We start from the raw sequence: 19,270 nt of genomic DNA, 5'->3' as shown, positions 1-19,270 counted from the left end.
TCAAAACTATACAAAAACTGGTTAACTTAGAAGTATTTCCGAAATTTGAATGCGATAATTCGAAATGTCAAATATGTGTGGAATCCAAGTATGTTAAACATCCTTATAAGTCAGTTAAAAGAAAATCAAATTCTTTAGATTTAATTCACATAGATATTTATGACGTGAAGTCAATACCATCTCACGATAGGAAAAAGTATTCCATAACTTTTATTGACAACAGTACTAGATATTGCTATATTTACTAGTAAAGATGAAGCAATTGATGTCTTCAACAATACAAAAACGAAGTTAAAACGCAACTAAACAAAAAGATCAAAATAATAAGAAGCGATAGAAAGTTAAAGGAGATGATGAATGCCTTGTTGATAAGTTCTGGTTTACCCCAGAACTTGTGGGGGGAAGCTATTCTTACAGCTAACCGAATACTCATTCGAGTTTCCCATAAAATGCAATCCATTCCATATGAAAAATGAAAAGGTAGGAAACCCAACTTAAAATATTTTAAAGTGTAGGGGTGTTTGGCTAAAGTGCAAGTTCCTAATCCCAAAAAGTTAAAGATTGGGCAGAAAATTGTTGATTGCATTTTCATAGGATATGCAACAAATAGTAAGGCATATCGTTTTCTTGTTCATAAACTAGAAAATCCTGACATTCATAATAATACGGTAATCGAATCCGATAATGCTGAATTCTTTAAGAATATTTATCCATATAAAAATGTGAGTCGTCTAGTGAAAAATCTAAGCTACCTCGAGAAGAAGCAAAAAAAGTACATTTAATGAGAAAAATTCAAGACGTAGTAAACATCATAGGACAACTACTTCCTTTGGACTAGATTTTCTGATATTTTTGTTGGAAAATGAGCCTCAAATTTTTAAAGAAGTAATGTCTTCCTCGAAAGTACAATATTGTAAAGAGTGAGTCAATAGTGAGATAGAATCCATATTAAATAATCATACTTGAGAATTGATTGATCTTCCTCTAGGAAATAAACCTTTTGGTTTTAAGTAGATTTTCAAAAGGAAAATGAAAGATAATGGCACTATTGACAAATATACGGCAAGATTAGTTTTTAAAGGATTTAGACAACTAGAAGGTCTTGATTACTTTGATACATACTCATCGGTAATGAGGATTATATCTATTCGGATGTTAATAGCGTTAGCCGTCGTGTATGGCCTTGAAATCCCTCAGATGGATGTGAAGACTGCCTTCTTAAATGGATATTTGGATGAAGAAATTTATATGGAACAACTTGAAGGTTCGTGGTTTCGGGGAAAAAAAAAGGTGTGCCGACTTGTTAAGTCACTTTACGGATTGAAACAAGCACATAAACAATGGCATGCAAGATTTGACCAAATAATGTTGGCAAATGGGTTTAATATTAATGATTGTTATAAATGTGTTTACATTAAAAATACTCCAAATCACATAGTCATTGTATGTTTATATGTTGATGATATGTTAATAATGAGAAAAGACAATGCGGATATAAATGCTACTAAGCATACGCTTGCTAGTAAGTTTGATATGAAAGACTTAGGAGGTGCTGGTTTAATTCTAGGAATTAAAATTCATAGGACTCCTCAAAGTCTAGAATTGTCTCAATGTCATTACGTTAAAATAGTACTTGAAAAATTCAAGTATTTAGATTTCAAAGTTGCAAAGACCCTAATTGATGTAAATGTTGCTCTTACAAAGAATCTAGGTCAGAGCAGATCTCAATTAAATTATACTCGAGTGTTGGAAAGTTTAATGTACATCATGAATTGTACACGACCTGATATAGCTTGTGCAGTAAGTAAACTGAGTCGTTACACAAGTAATCCCGACCAAACCCATTGGATAGCAAAACGAGTTTTGGGGTATCTAAAATATACCCAAGATTATGCTTTACACTACAGTAAGTATCATGCGGTACTTGAAGGATATAGTGATGCAAATTGGATCACGGGATCATTAGAAACAATTTCCATAAGTGGATATATTTTTACCATTGGTGGAGGAGCAGTTTCTTGGAAATCATCCAAATAGACATGTATCGCTCGTTCTACAATGGAGTCTGAGTTTATGGCTTTAGATAAGGCTGGAGAAGAAGCTGAATGGCTCCGTAATTTCTTGAAAAAATTCCATTTTGGCCCAAACCAGTGGCTCTTATATGCATACATTGTGATAGTCAAGCGACAATAGAAAGGTTTGGGAGCGTTATGTATAACAGGAAATCTCATCACATATGACGAAGATATAACACTGTTAAAAAACTACTCTCTAGTAGAATTATAATAATTAACTATGTAAAGTCAAAAGATAATGTGTCGGATCCGCTTAGAAAAGGCCTAACTAGAGAGGCGGTTGATAAATCATCAAAAGGAATGGGATTATGACCGAGGACAAGTCATTTTGGCGGTAACTCTACCTAGAAAACTGGAGATCCCAGGATCTAGGTTCAAGGAGATCATACAAAGTCACTAATGACGGTTCAACATTGTCAAATAAAACTTTGATTCATTCTCGTGATGAAGACAATGTTCAGTACCAAGGATAAAACATTAAGGCTTTTTAATGGTTTCTAAGTTTGATACGGAGAATATCAAATAGTGTATCTACAGGATAACACGTTTCGGAATTACCTATGTAAGTGTGAAGTGTAAGTCGCTTCAAGGAGAATCCTGTAAAGCCAGTTCTCTATGCACTTATGAATTAGGCGGTGTTCTTGGCTGAAACGAACACAACAATGAGAACCAAAGACGGTTAAAGGGTTGATTGTGTGACTTGTGATCGTCTAGGTATACACCAAAATTTGACAGATGTGATTAATCCTTGCTTGTAAATCGCGCAGCTTTTCATGTAAGCATATTTTCAGATAGCCATTCCCTATTCATGTGGGGGATTGTTGTATTTTTATTTAAATTAATAAAGAGGTGTGAATGAAAAATGGAGAGAAAAGATTTGAAAGGAAATGAAAAGTTTGATGTGTTCCTTTTACTAAGACACTTTGTCCCTCATCAAAAAATAGAAAGGAAATTCTTGTGATTATATAGAGAAGCACATCTTCTAACTCTTAAAAGAGTTGAGAAGAAGTGGTGCCTCGAGCCGTCGTCGCTTGCTCGCTCGCTCGGCTCGGTTTCGGCTTCGGCTTTGGATTCGGATTCAGATTCGGTCAATTGATATAATTGATTGATAATTTTTTGGACCAAATTTATTTCTCGCTTTCCGTTATTTAATTTCTGTTTTGATATTTTTAGCGAAATGTTAATTTAAAATTCGTGTTTCTCAATTGTCAAATTCGCGTCTAACAGAATTTTAATTCTAGCGAACAAACACCATTTCAAACGAATAGGTATCTTGGCACCTGTTGAAACCTAAATCGTTAGCTATAAATATAGAGGAGTGGCCTCATTTTTCACCATCAAAAAATCTAAAAATTCTCCCTTGCTCTTTTGCATTTCTGCATCGTTTTTCCAAAAGCAAAACGTAAGCATCAGTGTGGTTTACTGCCGTTTGTTGAGTTCGACCAAGTTCTGTAATTTTCATTGGCAGTATTACAGAATAGTTATTCTGTTCTATCCTGGAATTAATCCAATAACCTTGGGCAACCGTGAGGGGATTAAATTCCTTTTGGAAATACAGTTTTTTGTTGGGCTTCTAATTCTATTTCTGGTTTCGTTTTAATTTGCAGAAATTATTTTTCAAACAAAGATTACTAACAATGATTTCGAGAAATGGCTTGGGAGTCCTAAAGCATCATATGTAATGTGGACTAAACAAAATTAAGATGTGCTTTAGAGATTCGACACATTCTTTGAAATTTTCCTGTGAGGTAACAAAGAAGCAACTTGCACACAGGTTTTGTCATTTAAAGATACAAGCGTTGTTTCTGTTGTTATTTTTATTTATTTATTTAAAAAAGAAAGACTACAAGTGGGCTTTATAACCATGCATTGAGGAATCACAGATACATGCTTCAAGTATTAAAACAGACCCAAGCTAGCCATTAAATATAAATATGCAGTGTCAAGTATAGCTTCAAATAGATCTGAAAATAATTTTTCAATATAGGACATATGTAAAACAGAAAGGAGTCAAAATCATGATTTACCTCTAGAAGGTGGAGTGCAATACGTACCAATCAGGATTAATTCCTAAAGCTTGATAACAAATAGATAAAACAAACATCACCAATAGAATTCTGGACTAAATGCACGTCTTATGGTCCAGTCTGCTAAACATCTTAAATTAAACCTTCTGAGATTCAAATGAATACATACGGTTTCAAAAAAAACTATAACTGGTATGGATTTTATTCATTGTTTCCAGCCACAAATGCAGAAACAGGCCAATCTAGAGCGTAAGCAATCCCGATCAGTTTCTGGATGTCCTTCTGCAGGGATACAAGGAGAGAAATATTTCTCAGTTATATTCTGCATTAGCAGTTCTAGAGCAAGGAAAGGAACCATAGCAAAAGGATTGGTTGTTAACCTCGATTTGCTTGATTTCAGAAATTTATAAAGTAGATCAATATTACCACCATTCGCATCAACCTATATCATTAAGAAAGTTCAGCAGTTAGTACTACCACATATTGTTTGTTGCTTTTATTTTTAAAAGAACAGACTCAATATTATTCCTAGCAAAGTATTTCTTTCTGATTATACCCCCTTCAATTCTTTTAACACCCCCTCCCTTTTTTGTGTTATTTGAAGTAATGAACTGAGACACATCACTACAAGAGAAAAGAAAGGTGTTTATGCTATTCCAACCTTATCAAATATGGCGAACTCAAACTTGAAGTGAGTGCAAACCATCTGCTTAAATCTTGATATCTTGAATGTTTCTAAACCTGTGTCACATGGGTATATTAACACGTTGGATTCTGCATAAATAACTATGCAGATATCTTTGCAATGTGAATGTTGTCAAGATGCCTTCATTGCTTGGGGATTAAATCAAGAGGATTGCCAATGACATAAATTTAGCATAACAATGATATAAATTTTGCATAATTGAAACAAACCTTGATCCTTGTACATAGTTCTTGTTTAATGCATCAGCGTAATTTGAATTTTTTAGGCCACTACATCAGAAAATGAAATCATGACGCTCATCAAACAACATCACAAAATAGTACTCCAGGATGAATCAAAAGGACGACATATGTTAACCATTGGAATTGTGGGCATAAAACCACAAGTGAAAATAAACAGAAGTCAAGTCATTAGTATGTTGTTCTTTCACTTGATTGATGAATGATTGCTTGTCTATATGAACATCTACTCCAAAAACTTCCAGTCAGTTCAATAAAAAACCATACATGGAAACTTGACCAATTACAAAAAGGGACAAGATTTGCAAAAAGCTTCCGCTAAAGTCTCCTAATACAGAGAGAGAAGATTTAAACATATAATAAACAAAATACTTCTGAAGCATACCTTAGTGATGTGACAATGACATTGATGAATACGTTTCCCTTGATAAGATCCACATTCTGTAATAAGTAATAGAGGTTGTGAACGTTTTGAACATGGAATGGACTCCACCACCCTTATTCTACCCAATTATCAACCCTAGTACGATCTAATCCTCATATTTATGGGATTGTTGCTTCTTTTAAGTTTATTACACATAAAGCAGAGGAAGCACAAATCAGACGGTAAGATAATGCCTAAGCAACTTCAAGTATCTCTTCCAGACTACCATTAAGGAAAAACCACCCCAAAATTATTCTTGGTCGTCGATCAACGTACAAAAATACGCATAAACCAAATTTTGAACTTCAAATCCTTTATTCCAAAGTACAAAGTCCTTGCCTTTCGAATCGGCTCCCGAACGAGTCAAATCCCAATCCAAAACATGAAAATCCTCTCAAAATCTCTCAAATCCGAGCTCCAATCTCAAAATGTGATAAATAAAATTAAACCCTCGCTCAAAAACTTTTGCTTTTACGACTCATAATTCTCTTCTGCGACACATCATCTGCTGAAAAACTATTGCAAGTGCGGAATCCATTTAAGTCCATATTTCACTTCTGTGGAAAAACACCTCGCATCTGTGAAACCGCTTTTGCGGTCAAGAATGCGCATCTGCGCCATAGTATTTGCGCAAGGTCCTTCGCATATGCGGACCAAGCTGCCTCCCTCCCAACTCCGCATCTACGGCCAACAATCTGCATTAAAACAACTTAAAGGAAATAAAAAATTAAAATTAAAAAAAAAAAAGAACGGAGTCAGGGGAGGCTAATAAAGCCTTTGCTTTAGGCTCCACTAAATTTTAGGGTCCGAAAATATTTTTAGTTATGGATTTTCTATCTTATTTTCGCTTAGATAACATAAAAAGAAGAAAGGAAAAACTATATTGTATAGCCACTCCCAAAATAACGACCGAAAAAATATACAATATATATTTTGTATATTAACATATAAATCTATATATTTTATATATAATCAATTTTTTTTATATTTGGCTAGTGGATGTAATTATTTAACTGACTAACCAAATGTAGAACTTGCCCAAAAAGAAAAAAGTACAAACTCCTTATAAAAGTAGAAAGAAAAAATGCTTATTTTTTAACAATAAAAATATTTTATAACTTTGAATTAAACTACTCAAATCTTCACAATGGTAAATAATATTTTTACAATAAAATTCAAGGTAACACATTATAAATATGTGATTAAAATCTTATTAACTTGAATCTTCCATGGAAATCTTTGAATTTGTAGTAAGTGCTTTCGTTGTGCTTCTCAATTCAGTGTATAACATAATAATATGTATATCAAAAAAGTATACTAAAATTTTATTTTCCTTCTTTGTATAACACATTTCAGATTGAAAACTCAAGTTCAAGACGACTCAACATGTCTATCCCTTATTGTATCCCGTGTATATCTCTATGTACATCAGTAATATCTCATGTATATCATGTGTATCTGTGTATATTCATGAAAATTTGTGTTATATATACGATATACAATGTGATACACACCGGAGTTCATAAAATAATTATTTTGTATACACGATATATAGACGTCCTTAAAAACCTATGTGTGATATATACTGATGTACACGACATACAATATGATATACACATGTCGTAGTTGGATTTTTAGGTCTGATTTTTTTACCTGAAACTATTCTAAATCACTTCTAATCTTGCTCAAATTTTGTATATAGCCTCGTTTAGGTATTTCTAACCAATTGCAATCATACCCACTCGTTCAATCCAACCAAAAAAAAAAGGAAGAGAAAAGAAAAACAAAGTTGAAATGCATTTTTTTCTCTCTTAGTTTTGCTTCTAATTTTTTCTAATGTGAGATCAACCTTACCTTTTCATCCATTGATTTTTTTGCATAATTTGCAAGAATTTTTGCTAAACTATGAGAGCGAAAGAGAACATATAGGAGAAAAAATACAAGGAGAGAAAGGGGGGAAGCAGTGAGGGGGGGGGCGAGGGGGGGGGAGGGGGGGGACAGACGGTTTGGGGCTAATTGTTTAAGAAAGAATATATAAGAGAGTAATATTTTTAGGATTTGACTATATAATGCTAATTGTTTGGGGCTATCTTTGCCAAACCTAATATAAGAATTAAAAATTATCAATTCCTGTCATGTGTTGTCACCTAGTGCCATTTTCTCATTTAAAATAGATGTTTAGGGGAATTAAATAGGCCCACGACAAAGAAGTGTATACTGATAGTCTGGTACTAGCATAGGATAGGACGTTAGAAGTAGTTGCCCAATTTTAGCATTTTCACTTATTGAGATCCAAATCGTAAGTGACAACATGTTAAAATATATTTCCTACACAAAGATGAGATAATTTTCTTTCTTTGGAGAGTTGCAAATATGTTGGGAAGGAACTGCTAGTTACGTGAATAGCAGCCGTAGATTAAAAAGTCAAGTTTCCTGTTTCAGCTTTCAGTATCATTTTCTTATCACGCACTAATAAATAGAAAATCATTATACTGCCCCTGATATTCTTTTGCCTTTTAAAGTAGTAAATATCCTACAATAATAAAATCATTACCTTTCCCAAAAATTGATCCCCTTTTCACATTTGACTACTCTCCGTTCATTGGTTACTTTAACATGTAGAGCTGTTGAAATGCTGCTCTCTGACTATTTTTGGATTCCAGGGTTTAAATTTGCCTGATCAGTTTATTTTGCAATATACAAATGATATTAATTATCCCTCTATCAGCATGTCTAGGAGGAGACAAAGGTCCGTGTTGCTGTAGTTTATAATAATCTTCTCTCAGCAAGTTAAGAATTCATAGTGGTCAGGTGAAGTCAGCTTTTTTATTTAGACATCTAGTGATCATTCTTTCCCACTTTACTGGACATAGGTGAAGTTAAAGGGATAATATTCATATTGTTGTGAAGCAAGATAACTCAAATAATTTGTATGGGCCATATATTTGGACAGAGGCTGTTGGGCCAGGGGCTAAACCGCAAAGAGGTCCAAGATTTAGAAAGCCCAACAAGAGATTTGTGTGGGATCCCGGTTAAGGAAGCACATTACTAGGTGAATAAAAGGGGTTATCCTCTAGGTTTTGAAGACTAGGCAAATGTTATGTGAAAAGCTCTGTATTTCTTATCTCTTTCTGTCTAAGCTTCTCATCTCCTTCTTCTATGGCGTATTTCTGTCTTCTCATCCCTCTCTGTTATCTTTCAATTATCCTTTTCTGTATCATTGCAATTTTCAGTTATTTGTAATTCCGTTCAGTGAATCAATATAGCTAGTTGGTTTGGTTGTTATTCGGTTTGTTTCAACTTGGAGTATAAGAGACCAATAATTAAACAATTAAATGAAATGTGCAATGCAGACATATGATGGTAGTTAACAACTCAGGTTGTGATGAGTCGATGCTGATTGTATATGCATTACTTAATGTTGGTTCGCGTCCTGAGTTTGATATTGCTTCCATGACATTTAACACTTGGCACAATCTTCGGATGATTTTGACTGAAATGTAAGCCTCTTCAGTTATTAATCAACTTGAGGTGCTTCAGAGCAAATTTTGCATCTCTTTATTTTCATCATTCAGAGAGTCGTATAGAACTTTCTGCAACGAAACATACACTAAGGCACATAGAGATTGCAGTTTGCAGGTTTTCCATTCATCATCAACGGTTTTTTTGGCTTGATGCTGATATGAGTTGAGCTTGAAGTGAGAATTCATATCGCCTACCCCAACTTTGTTTGGGACTGAAGCGTAGTAGTAGTTGTTGTTGCATCAATTGTTTCTTTGATGAGGTCCTTGCAATAGGGAATTTGCTCATTTCCCTTTCCATTTCAACATGCAAGTTTATAGTTTTTTAGATGCTTATTCTGCAGGGCGTAATATCTTTGAATTAGTTGCACAATATTAACAAAGGAAACAACCTCTAACTTTTCACCCATCAATGAACAAAAGAAGCTGAGGCTTTGCTCGGAGAAGGGAGAGATAGAGACAAACAGTTGCATTTTGAATGTTCATAGTCATGGCAAATAATCAGTGTAACTAGTAAAAACGTGTTTATTTAATAATTTACTACTACATTAATACATGAAAAAAACAAAATTATCTGAAAAACTTTCAGAAACCTGTGTACAATACCAGAACATGAAAACTTTCCCAAATATACTCACACTCATTCTCCTCCATCGATTACCAGCTTGGTAAATAAGAGGAGAAAGGGAGCTGATCGACTAACTCCTACAATTTTCAGCTACTACTATTTTTTGCGCTTATTTATTGAGGTTGAAATGCTTTAACAAGGCTTCCCCTCAATGCAGTTTAGAGAGCCTGAAAATCGTGTCAGGCTGCTCACAAATGATCCTGGCTTGGAGCTGATCATATCAGGACTCCTCAAGAATGCATGATTTGGATTTCCAGATTCTACAAAGAACGCCCCGTTCATCATAAGATCTCCCTGTGATTTCCATACCCAGTTCTTCCACACGCTCTCAGGTGCATAATCCCTTTTGGTCACCTACACATAATAGGAAAATCTTTTGGGATCAGTCTTCTATTGCTGTTCCAAATATGCTAGTCTCTCGATCCATTTCATTTTATATGACGGTGTTTGACTGGACATGGAATTTAAGGAAGAAAACAAAGGCTTTTGGCAAGTACCAAAAGAAAAACTGTTTATACAAAATGAATTTTCTGAATGGTTTAGTGAGAAAATTAATAGTTTTTTCGTTTACCTCTTTGGCGTTTGGATTAGGGGGAGCGATGAAGCGATTTCCCTGGCTAAGGATGGTAGGATGCATGCTTCCTCCAATGGCATACATTAGCCAGTGTGTGTAATCGTTGTTGACAGCATGAACAAATCCCCATCTCACTCTTGGCATCCTCTGCCTCAACCCTTGTCCAAAGTGATTGAAAGCAAGTGTTATTTGCATAATAGAGTCCCTTGAGGAACTATCACTGGCTCCAAACAACATGACCTACAAAAATTTAAGCAAATAAATCAAACGTTTGTCTTCTGTATTCTCATTAATTAGAAAGCAATTTCAAGTGTGTAGAAAACTTGGAATTTCGAGCTAAATATTTACTTCATTATGTTTAGTGAAATGGCAGTTGGAAATGGTAATGGCTGTCGAAGCCTCAACAGCATCAATGAGACCATCTTGACAATTGGACATGGAGACGTGGTCAATCCAAACATTTGTGGATCCAAAGATTGAAATACCATCACCATCACTTTTCGTTCGATAACCATAATGATTGACGGAGTCTCTAATTAGGCCACCATTACCAGCCTTAGTATCATGAATTCGAAGGTTACTAATTATGACATTGTGTATGAACTGTAACATAAGGCCACCACCATGAGCAATGTGCACTTGCTTTCCTCGGGCGTCAATTGTCTTGTTGCTGGTCATGATTAGCTCCTCGTTTAACCTAATTACCATGTTCTTGGCAAATATAATCCAAAGTGGCTGCGGCTGGATCACGGCGTGGCGTAAAGTTCCTGGCTTGGGATTTACTAAATCGTTGTCCGAATTGTCAGTTACTACGTAGATTTTTCCACCTTTGCCTCCGGTTGTCTTGCGGCCAAAACCAAGGACGCAATCTGCTAGTTTCATGCGGTTTCGAGCCCAATTTGGATCGCATCGCCAGCACTGGTCAATTGGATTCGTCGCCTTGCATTGACCATTGTACCTGTGCAGGTCCCTTCTTCTGCTATTGCTGCCTCGTACGGCCCTTGAGATACAGAGACAAATTCAAAATTTAAGAGTCGGTGGATTCAAAATGTATATAATCTATCATATGTAAAAGGCATGGTATACTAAGCTACCATTATGCGTAGGGTCCGGGAAGAATCGGACCACAAGGGTCCATTATACGTAATCTTACCCTACATTTCCGTAAGAGTCTATTTTCATGGCTCGAACCTGTGATTTCTTGGTCACATGGCACTAACTTTACTAGTTATTCCAAGGCTCGCCTTACGCAATCTATCATATGTAATATTTTTAAATTCTTTTTGCATATGTATGCAGAATTCAATTGTAAGCGAAGAGTTCAGTTGACAACATATTTTATGATGTGGACTTCTGTTCAGATTAATTAGATTAAAAAGTTGAGTTCAACTTGTGCTCTTAAATTCCCTACTCAGCTCCAACTAAAAAGTGAATTGAAAGGAAGAAATGAGAGGGAACTTACTTGTCAACTTGGTTGTTAAGATGATCGGCTACAATCTTAGGATTAGGATGATAGGCATGGCGAGCGGCCTTCTTTGCTTGCTGGGCTCGCTTCCGCCACACTTCATCAAACTCCCCAATGTGTGCCTCTATGCTAAGAACTAGAACAAACATAACAAACAAAAACAAATTATTCTTTGTGAATTCCATGTTTGATAATTATAAATTATATCGTACAAATTATGTTTCTCTTGTAAAATTCTCTCTGTCTCTCTGATTGTCTTGTTTTAGCATCCTTTAAAGGGATGATTTGTAATAGAAATGGATAGAGTTCAGCTTAATATATCCTCCACAGTTATGAGGCAATTAGAGCAGAGGAAGTAAATTAAGAAGTTGAGAGGGAAAAGTGGAGAACCGCTTTCATTCTTAACGGTCAACAGTTGGTCTATTTGTTCTAATTTCTTTGACATAATATTATATCCCCCATCTAAATTTGTGATCTTTTTTCATCCCATTCACGAACTAAGAGCGCACAAGCGGTTATAAAAATTCCACGGGAGAAACTCTCTGTTTCTGAATATTGTTGTCTGTAATTCCTTAATATCTACATATGTAAGACCTAAGTGAGCATATTGGAGAGACTTTTCATTTTAAATTTTTAAATTTCTTTTTAAACTTTTCATTTGATTAGGCTTTTCTGGAATTATAAAAGCTCGTGTCCATTATTACATATGTTACCAACAATCATAAATTCACAGTTGGAGGGTGGGAAGCTATAATAATACATCTTCAATGCTTATTAGTAAATAGGAAAAGGAACTGGAGTACTCCAAAATCAAAAAAGAAACACTAGCGTGGAGGGAAACTATTTAGGACGAAACTGTTTGAACGAAAAATATAGCTCTTGGTTCAAATAATTAAATTTATGTGATTATGGGTTAAACCTAGTTAATAATAATATTCCTAGATGTGACTTTCGAAAGCGTGACAATGTTAAATAGATCTGGCAGAAAAGTGATAACAATATGCAATAACTATTCCAAAAAGCGTAAGCAATGTCATGGGTTGCTTTCCATCATCGACCCATGACCCCTTGGACGCGCTCCGTGGCGTCCTGGCAAGCCTCCCAACGCCTAGCGCCACGGTCGGCCTCGTGGTCTTGGTAACGCCAAGTGACAAGCGCGCATGCGCCTCTGTCGCCCCACCGATAATCAGCGTCAGCGGCTGGCGAATGCCAACAGTGTCGCGCGCACAAACCATCATGTTGCCAACAGCGCCGCGCGCACAGATCCAATGTCAAGCACCTGCGCCCAGCCGCAGGCAGATCCAAATAGTGTCGCGCGCGCCAGCAGCCCAACGCGCGCAGACCCTGATGCTCAAGATAAAGTTACTGTCAACGGACTTGCTTCTACCTCGTAGAAGACTAAGTCATTTTTATTATAATTATAGAGTAGTTGTACTTCATTCATTTTCAGTGTGCTTCTAAAGCTTTCATAGGTCTAGTCCTGCACTGTAACACCCCGAAAATTTTTGAAGAACTTAAGTGTAAAGCCCGGTAAAATTTACAAAGAAAATAATATTTCATGGTGCCAGACTAGGATTACGTGTTTGGGGATTGTAGAAATTTTTTGCGGCGAGCTTGCTCGCAGCGACTCGGACCTTTTGGGTTGAACAATGCACGGGAAAGTAAAGAAAATTTTTTTGCGGAAAAGTGTATTTCTGCGGTCCATTATGCGACCGCAGAATCACTCTGCGGACCGCATAATGGCCGCAGAGTGAGGAAGTTGATTGGGTCAATTGGAAGCAATTATGTAGTCGATTATGCGACCGCATAACTGTTATGCGGTGTACTATGCGACCGCAGAACAGTTATGCGGACCGCATAGTGACCGCAGACTCAGGCAGATTTTTGGTCATTTTGGACACCAATTATGCAACCGATATGCGGTCCGCATAACCATTATGCAGTCGCATATGCGACCGCAGAACCTGTTCCGGAGCTCCATTTTTGAGTTTTTAAAATCCGGCCCTATTTCGTTAAATACACTCTTTGGGTCATTTTTTAGGTATAATCTGATATTTTAGAGTGAGTGAGAGTGCCCTAGAGTGAGAAGGTGTTCCTGAATAATTGATTCTTCAATTCTTGCTCAAGTTTTGGAAGATTAAGGAGGAAAACTCACTAGGTCTTCATCCTAGAGGTAAGATTCTACATCCTAACCCTCAATTTCGAATTTTGTCTAGAAATGGGTAATAAGCAAGATAATTTCTGGGCAAGATGGTTGTTTATTTTACATACATGTATTATCAAAGAGTGTAGAAAGATTGTTGAGCTAAAAATAGTAAAGATTGGGTTGTGGGATGATGGAATTCTCCATAAAAGGACCTTGAACCTTAATCCACGCTTAGTGTTTGATAAAATGCTCAAATGAGTTGATACCATGAATATCTTCCTAATTATGGTTCAATTTTTTTTTGTCTCAAATAGATTGAGATTTTTAGAATTTTCGGAACTATTCCAGAATTGACTTCGACAATATAATCTGCTAAAAGTTTATGAACTCAAGTGATGCCCATATGTGGCTGTTTTAGCTAATGCTATGCTTTGTAAGTAATTTTCAATGTGTTTTACGTTCTTACATATTCGTGAGTGGAAATTGTGCATGATTTTAACTTGTATTTCGATTGCCAATCATTTTACTCCAATTATCAAAAAGAAATCGATTGTGTTTAAAAGCCTTCATTACTAATAAATTTAAAGTTGTGATTTCCGGAATATTCTACTTGTTGATAATTATGATGATGATCTATGAAAGGGAAGAAATGAAAGTGTGAAATATGAAATACGGCCATTGCACCATGAATAAAGAATCATATGTATGGCCAAGAGAGCCAATAAAATAATAATGTTGTAAGTGATTGAGAGTACGGATTAGGTGATATGTGGTGCGAAAGGTTATGAGATGTACGTATTTGTACTTTTGTTTCCAATATATTATGAAACACTATGGACGGTCTATGAAACGCATAGGTATATTGTGTTATAAAACCCTATGGACGGTCTATGAAACGCATAGGTATATTGTGTTATGAAACCCTATAGATGGTCTATGAAACGCATAGGTATATTGTGTTATGAAACCCTATGGACGGTCTATGAAACACATAGGTATATTATGTTATGAAACCCTATGGACGGTCTATGAAACGCATAGGTACATTGTGTTATGAAGTACATTGTGTTATGAAATCCTGTGGACGGTCTATGAACGCATAAGTACATTGCGACATAAAATCATGTGGACGGTCTATGAACGCATAGGTACATTATGTTATGAAATCCATTCTGATATGAAATCCTGTGGATGGTCTATGAACGCATAGGTACATTGTGCTATGAAATCCATTGTGATATGAAATCCTGTGGACGGTCTATGAAACGCATAGGTGTATTGTTTATAAGAGGTATAGATGTACGGTATGAATAAATACTATGGACGGTCTATGAAACGCATAAGTGTATAATATGATATGTGAACACCAAGGACGGTCTAATGAGATACATTATTAATGCAGACAATAGGTGCCCCTTTTGTTGTCCATGTTTGTACAGGTTGTTTCAATTACATTATATTATGTGTTGCACGTATAGATCATATGGGCATTCTATTTTGAAAGAGAATTTCTAGTTATACATACTAGTGCTATTCGACAGTGCTAACGTCCCTTTTGCCGGGGGCGCTACATCTTTAATGGATGCATGTGGTTCTACAACAGGTGGCATTGATCAGTGATAGCAATACACTCCTTTCAGCCGATTTGGTGAGCCCCACTTCATTTCAGGGTCATGTATCTTTTGTTTCTCATGTACTTTGTGGTTGAGGTATAACTGGGGCCTTGTTGCCGGCATTTCCATATTACTCTTTAGTTGTACTTAGAGGCTCCGTAGACAGGTTGTGGGTGGTATTTGATGTTGGGAATTGGATTAGAACTGTTGGTATTTGGCAACATATTTTTCATTAAATCTATAAACTTGTACTATTTTGGAAATATTGAATGATGTTGTTAATGGGAATGAAATGGAAGCGGTTAATGAAATCTCTTCAGTATTTGATTAACGGAGTATATCTCCTCTTTATTCACGAATGAATTTTGGTAGAATAAAATCTAACAGACTTGCTCAGTCGAGTTCACTCGGTTGAGTGCCGGTCGCGCTCCTCGATTTTGGGGTGTGACAATAACTTTGGTTTATTTTTTTAAGCATTATTAAGGGGGGCCAAATAATTCAAACATTCAAGCAATCAAATAATTTTCTGTACTGGTGTCTCTCCCCCCGACACCGCATAGCATTTTGTAATAACTTTCATCATCATCAATACAATCATCAGCTTTCATCATCAATTGCTCATTTCTGCTGCTCAATTGCTCACGACATTGGTTTTTCTGTATGGCACTGATAATCTAGTCTAGCGTACAAAGGGGACCTCAATTGGCGGACAGCAACCGCACTGACATCGGTTGCTTAGCCTTGCGTCGCCCTTCCAAGGAACTTCAGGAAGGCGTCGCGTAACAGTTGGTATCAGAGCCTAGGCTCGACATTGGACGAGGGAACTCATTGCCATCATCACCATTTCTGACCATGGTGAATTATGGAGATCGCATCGCGACCCTTTAAGAGACGGTTGACGTATTACGGCCCATCGTGGATATGATGCCTGATCTAAAAACCAGCCTAGTGCAAAGGTTAGATGACCTAGACCGCAGAATGCGGCAGGCCAAAATTGACATTGCAAACATCAGTCGCGACTCTGAGAAAGACCGGCAAACGGTAGTCGTCAAGGCAGCCGAAATTCATGGAAAATTCGAGGACCTCCAATAGGAGCGTGCCGAGGATTTAGGCCATCAGGAACTAGAGGCAGACTGACTGACTGCCATGTAGCAAACCATAGATAACTTGACAGGCCAGCTCAATGTTCTCAATGTTGCCCTTCAAAGCCTGTCAAAGGAGGCAAAAACCAAATCAGGGGTGCCACGAACATTGCCCCAATGCCACAAAAGCTGAAAATTCCTGAGCCAAAGCCATACAACGGAGTCCGGGATGCTAAAGAAGTGGAAAATTTCATCTTCGGCATCGAACAATACTTTGATGCCGTAGGAAAGTTGGAAGAAGCTAAAAAGGTAGCAATTGCTGCCATATATCTTCAAGGCGATGCAAAACTCTGGTGGCGAGTGAAATACGAAGCCAACAGGGCCGGTGAAGATACTCTCCAGACATGGGCAGAACTGAAGGCAGCCATACGCCTACAGTTCTTCCCCGAAAATGTGAAATATAATGCACTGAGAAAGCTGCGTGAACTCCGCCATACCAGGTCAGTGCGGGATTACGTGTGAAAATTCTCCGCACTCATGCTAAACATATGGGATATGGGGGCAAAGACAAACTATTCGCATTCATAGAAGGTTTGAAACCTCAAGCTCGTATGGAGCTGCAAAGACAAATGGTAGATACCCTGCTCAAGGCCATTCAAGCTGCAGAGTGCCATAGGGATTATCATTTGGAAACTCAAAAGTATAGGCCCCAGCCGCCTATCCGAGGGGGATACAACGGGAGTCAGCCTAGCAACGGTGGCCCTAACAAAAACGGAGGAGATCGAAGTGCATCCAAATCTAAGACTCTTTCCGCAAGCAGCAACAGTGATGCATCAGTCAACAACAATCAGGGGAGAAAGCCCCCTTCAGAATGTCGTCATTGTGGTGGGGAACATTGGAACAATCAATGCCCAAATACACAGATTAATGCTCAACAGACTGTTGAAGATGAGTCAGATCCTGATGACTCAGACGACGCAGAGCAAGTTTGTTGGCTCCATTCATAATACCTTAGCAGGAACCAGTGCGGGTAACCCTAAGAAGAACGCATGCCCAATCACCAAGAAAGGGAAAGAAAAGGCGGATGAAAGGCGTCCCACCACACAAAAGAGGACCTTAATGTTCGTCGACATGAAAGTAAACGGCAAACCTATTCGAGCATTGATAGACACGGGTGCTACATACAACTATCTGGCCTCAACTCAGGTGCAGCGCCTCGGTCTAGCGGTGAAAAGGAGTAGGGGTCGTGTCAAGGCTATCAACTCTCCATCTCATCCAGTGAGTGGAATAGCCAAAGAAGTGTCAATGAAGCTTGGCCCATACAAGGGAAAATTAGACCTACGCATAGCTATCATCGATGACTTTGAATTGATAGTGGGATTGGAATTCCTCAGGCAGGCCAACACCATCCCGGTACTATATGCCAACATGCTCCTAATGATGGGAGACAACGAGGCCAAACCCCACACCATACCATGCATACCCATAAAGATGGTCGTTGAAAGCATCTCGGCCATGCAGTCAAAGAAGGGAATTAAAAGACCTGAACCTACGGTTCCGGCTGCCCTCAACATCATCAATCAAACATCAGATCATTGGTGTCCAGCAACTCATGGCGCCCCTCAGTGTGTGAAGACTTGTCAAGCATGCCAAAAGGACAAGTTGGATCACTCAGCACAAACGGGACTCTTGGAGCCGCTACTTGTCCCACAGAGACCTTGGGAAAGCATTTCCCTGAATTTCATAACATGATTAACCAAGGTCGGAAATCTTGCAACCATCATAGTGGTAGTAGACCGGTTTTCCAAGTATGCTACCTTCATAGTAGCCCCACAGAACATACCGACAGAAGATACAGCTCGACTCTTCTTCTCTCATATTTTCAAATATTGGGGCATGCCCAAAGACATCATTAATGACTGCGACTCACGCTTCACTAGCAAATTTTTTACTCATCTCTTTAGGTGCCTCAGATCCAAATTGAGTCATAACTCAAACTTCCATCAACAAACAGATAGCCAGATAGACTGGTTCAATGACATGTTGGAGGAATATCTCTGCCACTTTGCAACCGGGTCATAAACAAATTGGGTGAAGCTTCTGGATGCTGCTCAACTGTGTTTCAATTCTCAAAAAAGCTTCATTTCAAACAAAAATGCCTTTAAAATTGTTACCGGACATCAACCGCTACTCCCACAGACGGTGAATGCACCAAACATACCAACATCACCTCGAGCTTCCAGCTTCTCACAAGACTGGGAGAAAACTTTGGAGATAGTGCGGAGCTATCTTGTCAAAGCCCAAGAGAGAGCAACGAAGTATTCCAAACAAAACCTTCGCTTTGTCCAATATCAAGCAGGAGACAAAGTGATGGTAAGAGTCCCAAAGCGATACTTGTTTGCAGCGAGGACCCAGGACCCTCACCTATTGCAAAACTACATCGGACCCATATCCATCAAAAGTCGCATTGGGAAATCCACATACCAGGTGAATACTCCAGCCTGGTGGAAAATCCATCTAGTCTTCCAGGTCAGCCACCTCAAGTCATTTCAGAAATACATGGAACGTCATTCAGAAAGTCACCTCACTACACCGAGGGGAACATACCTCCTAGCCAACAAGAGCCTGAGCAATCATCATCCTGCAGGTAAGGCTCTAAGGACATTGCCAACTCATGTGGGGGAGAATGTCATGGGCTTCTTTCCATCATCGACCCATGACCCCTTGGACGCGCCCCGTGGAGGCCTGGCAAGCCTCCCAACACCTAGCA

The 19,270-nt window shown here is 37.8% G+C and overlaps 1 protein-coding gene and 1 long non-coding RNA gene across 2 annotated transcripts; one reads left to right on the top strand and one right to left on the bottom strand.

The window, feature by feature from the left end:
- Positions 1 to 8,560: 8,560 nt before the first annotated feature.
- LOC142180280 (uncharacterized) lies at positions 8,561 to 11,402 on the top strand. Its single transcript, XR_012708620.1, has 2 exons — positions 8,561 to 9,952; positions 10,557 to 11,402. It is a non-coding gene; the product is annotated as an uncharacterized LOC142180280 (long non-coding RNA).
- Positions 9,500 to 11,958, bottom strand: LOC107823432 (putative pectate lyase P59). The gene is made up of 4 exons (XM_016650073.2): positions 11,657 to 11,958; positions 10,543 to 11,194; positions 10,192 to 10,434; positions 9,500 to 9,974 (listed from the first exon to the last, which is right to left on the bottom strand). The coding sequence occupies exons 1-4, from the start codon at positions 11,842 to 11,844 to the stop codon at positions 9,753 to 9,755; spliced, it is 1,305 nt and encodes a 434-aa protein (XP_016505559.1). The 5' UTR covers positions 11,845 to 11,958; the 3' UTR covers positions 9,500 to 9,752.
- Positions 11,959 to 19,270: the final 7,312 nt, after the last annotated feature.

This window comes from Nicotiana tabacum, chromosome 4 (genome assembly GCF_000715075.1).
Source record: "Nicotiana tabacum cultivar K326 chromosome 4, ASM71507v2, whole genome shotgun sequence".
NCBI classification, from domain to species: Eukaryota; Viridiplantae; Streptophyta; class Magnoliopsida; order Solanales; family Solanaceae; genus Nicotiana; species Nicotiana tabacum.
Note: the sequence above shows the minus strand (reverse complement) of the source record. Positions and strands in the feature narration are given on the sequence as shown.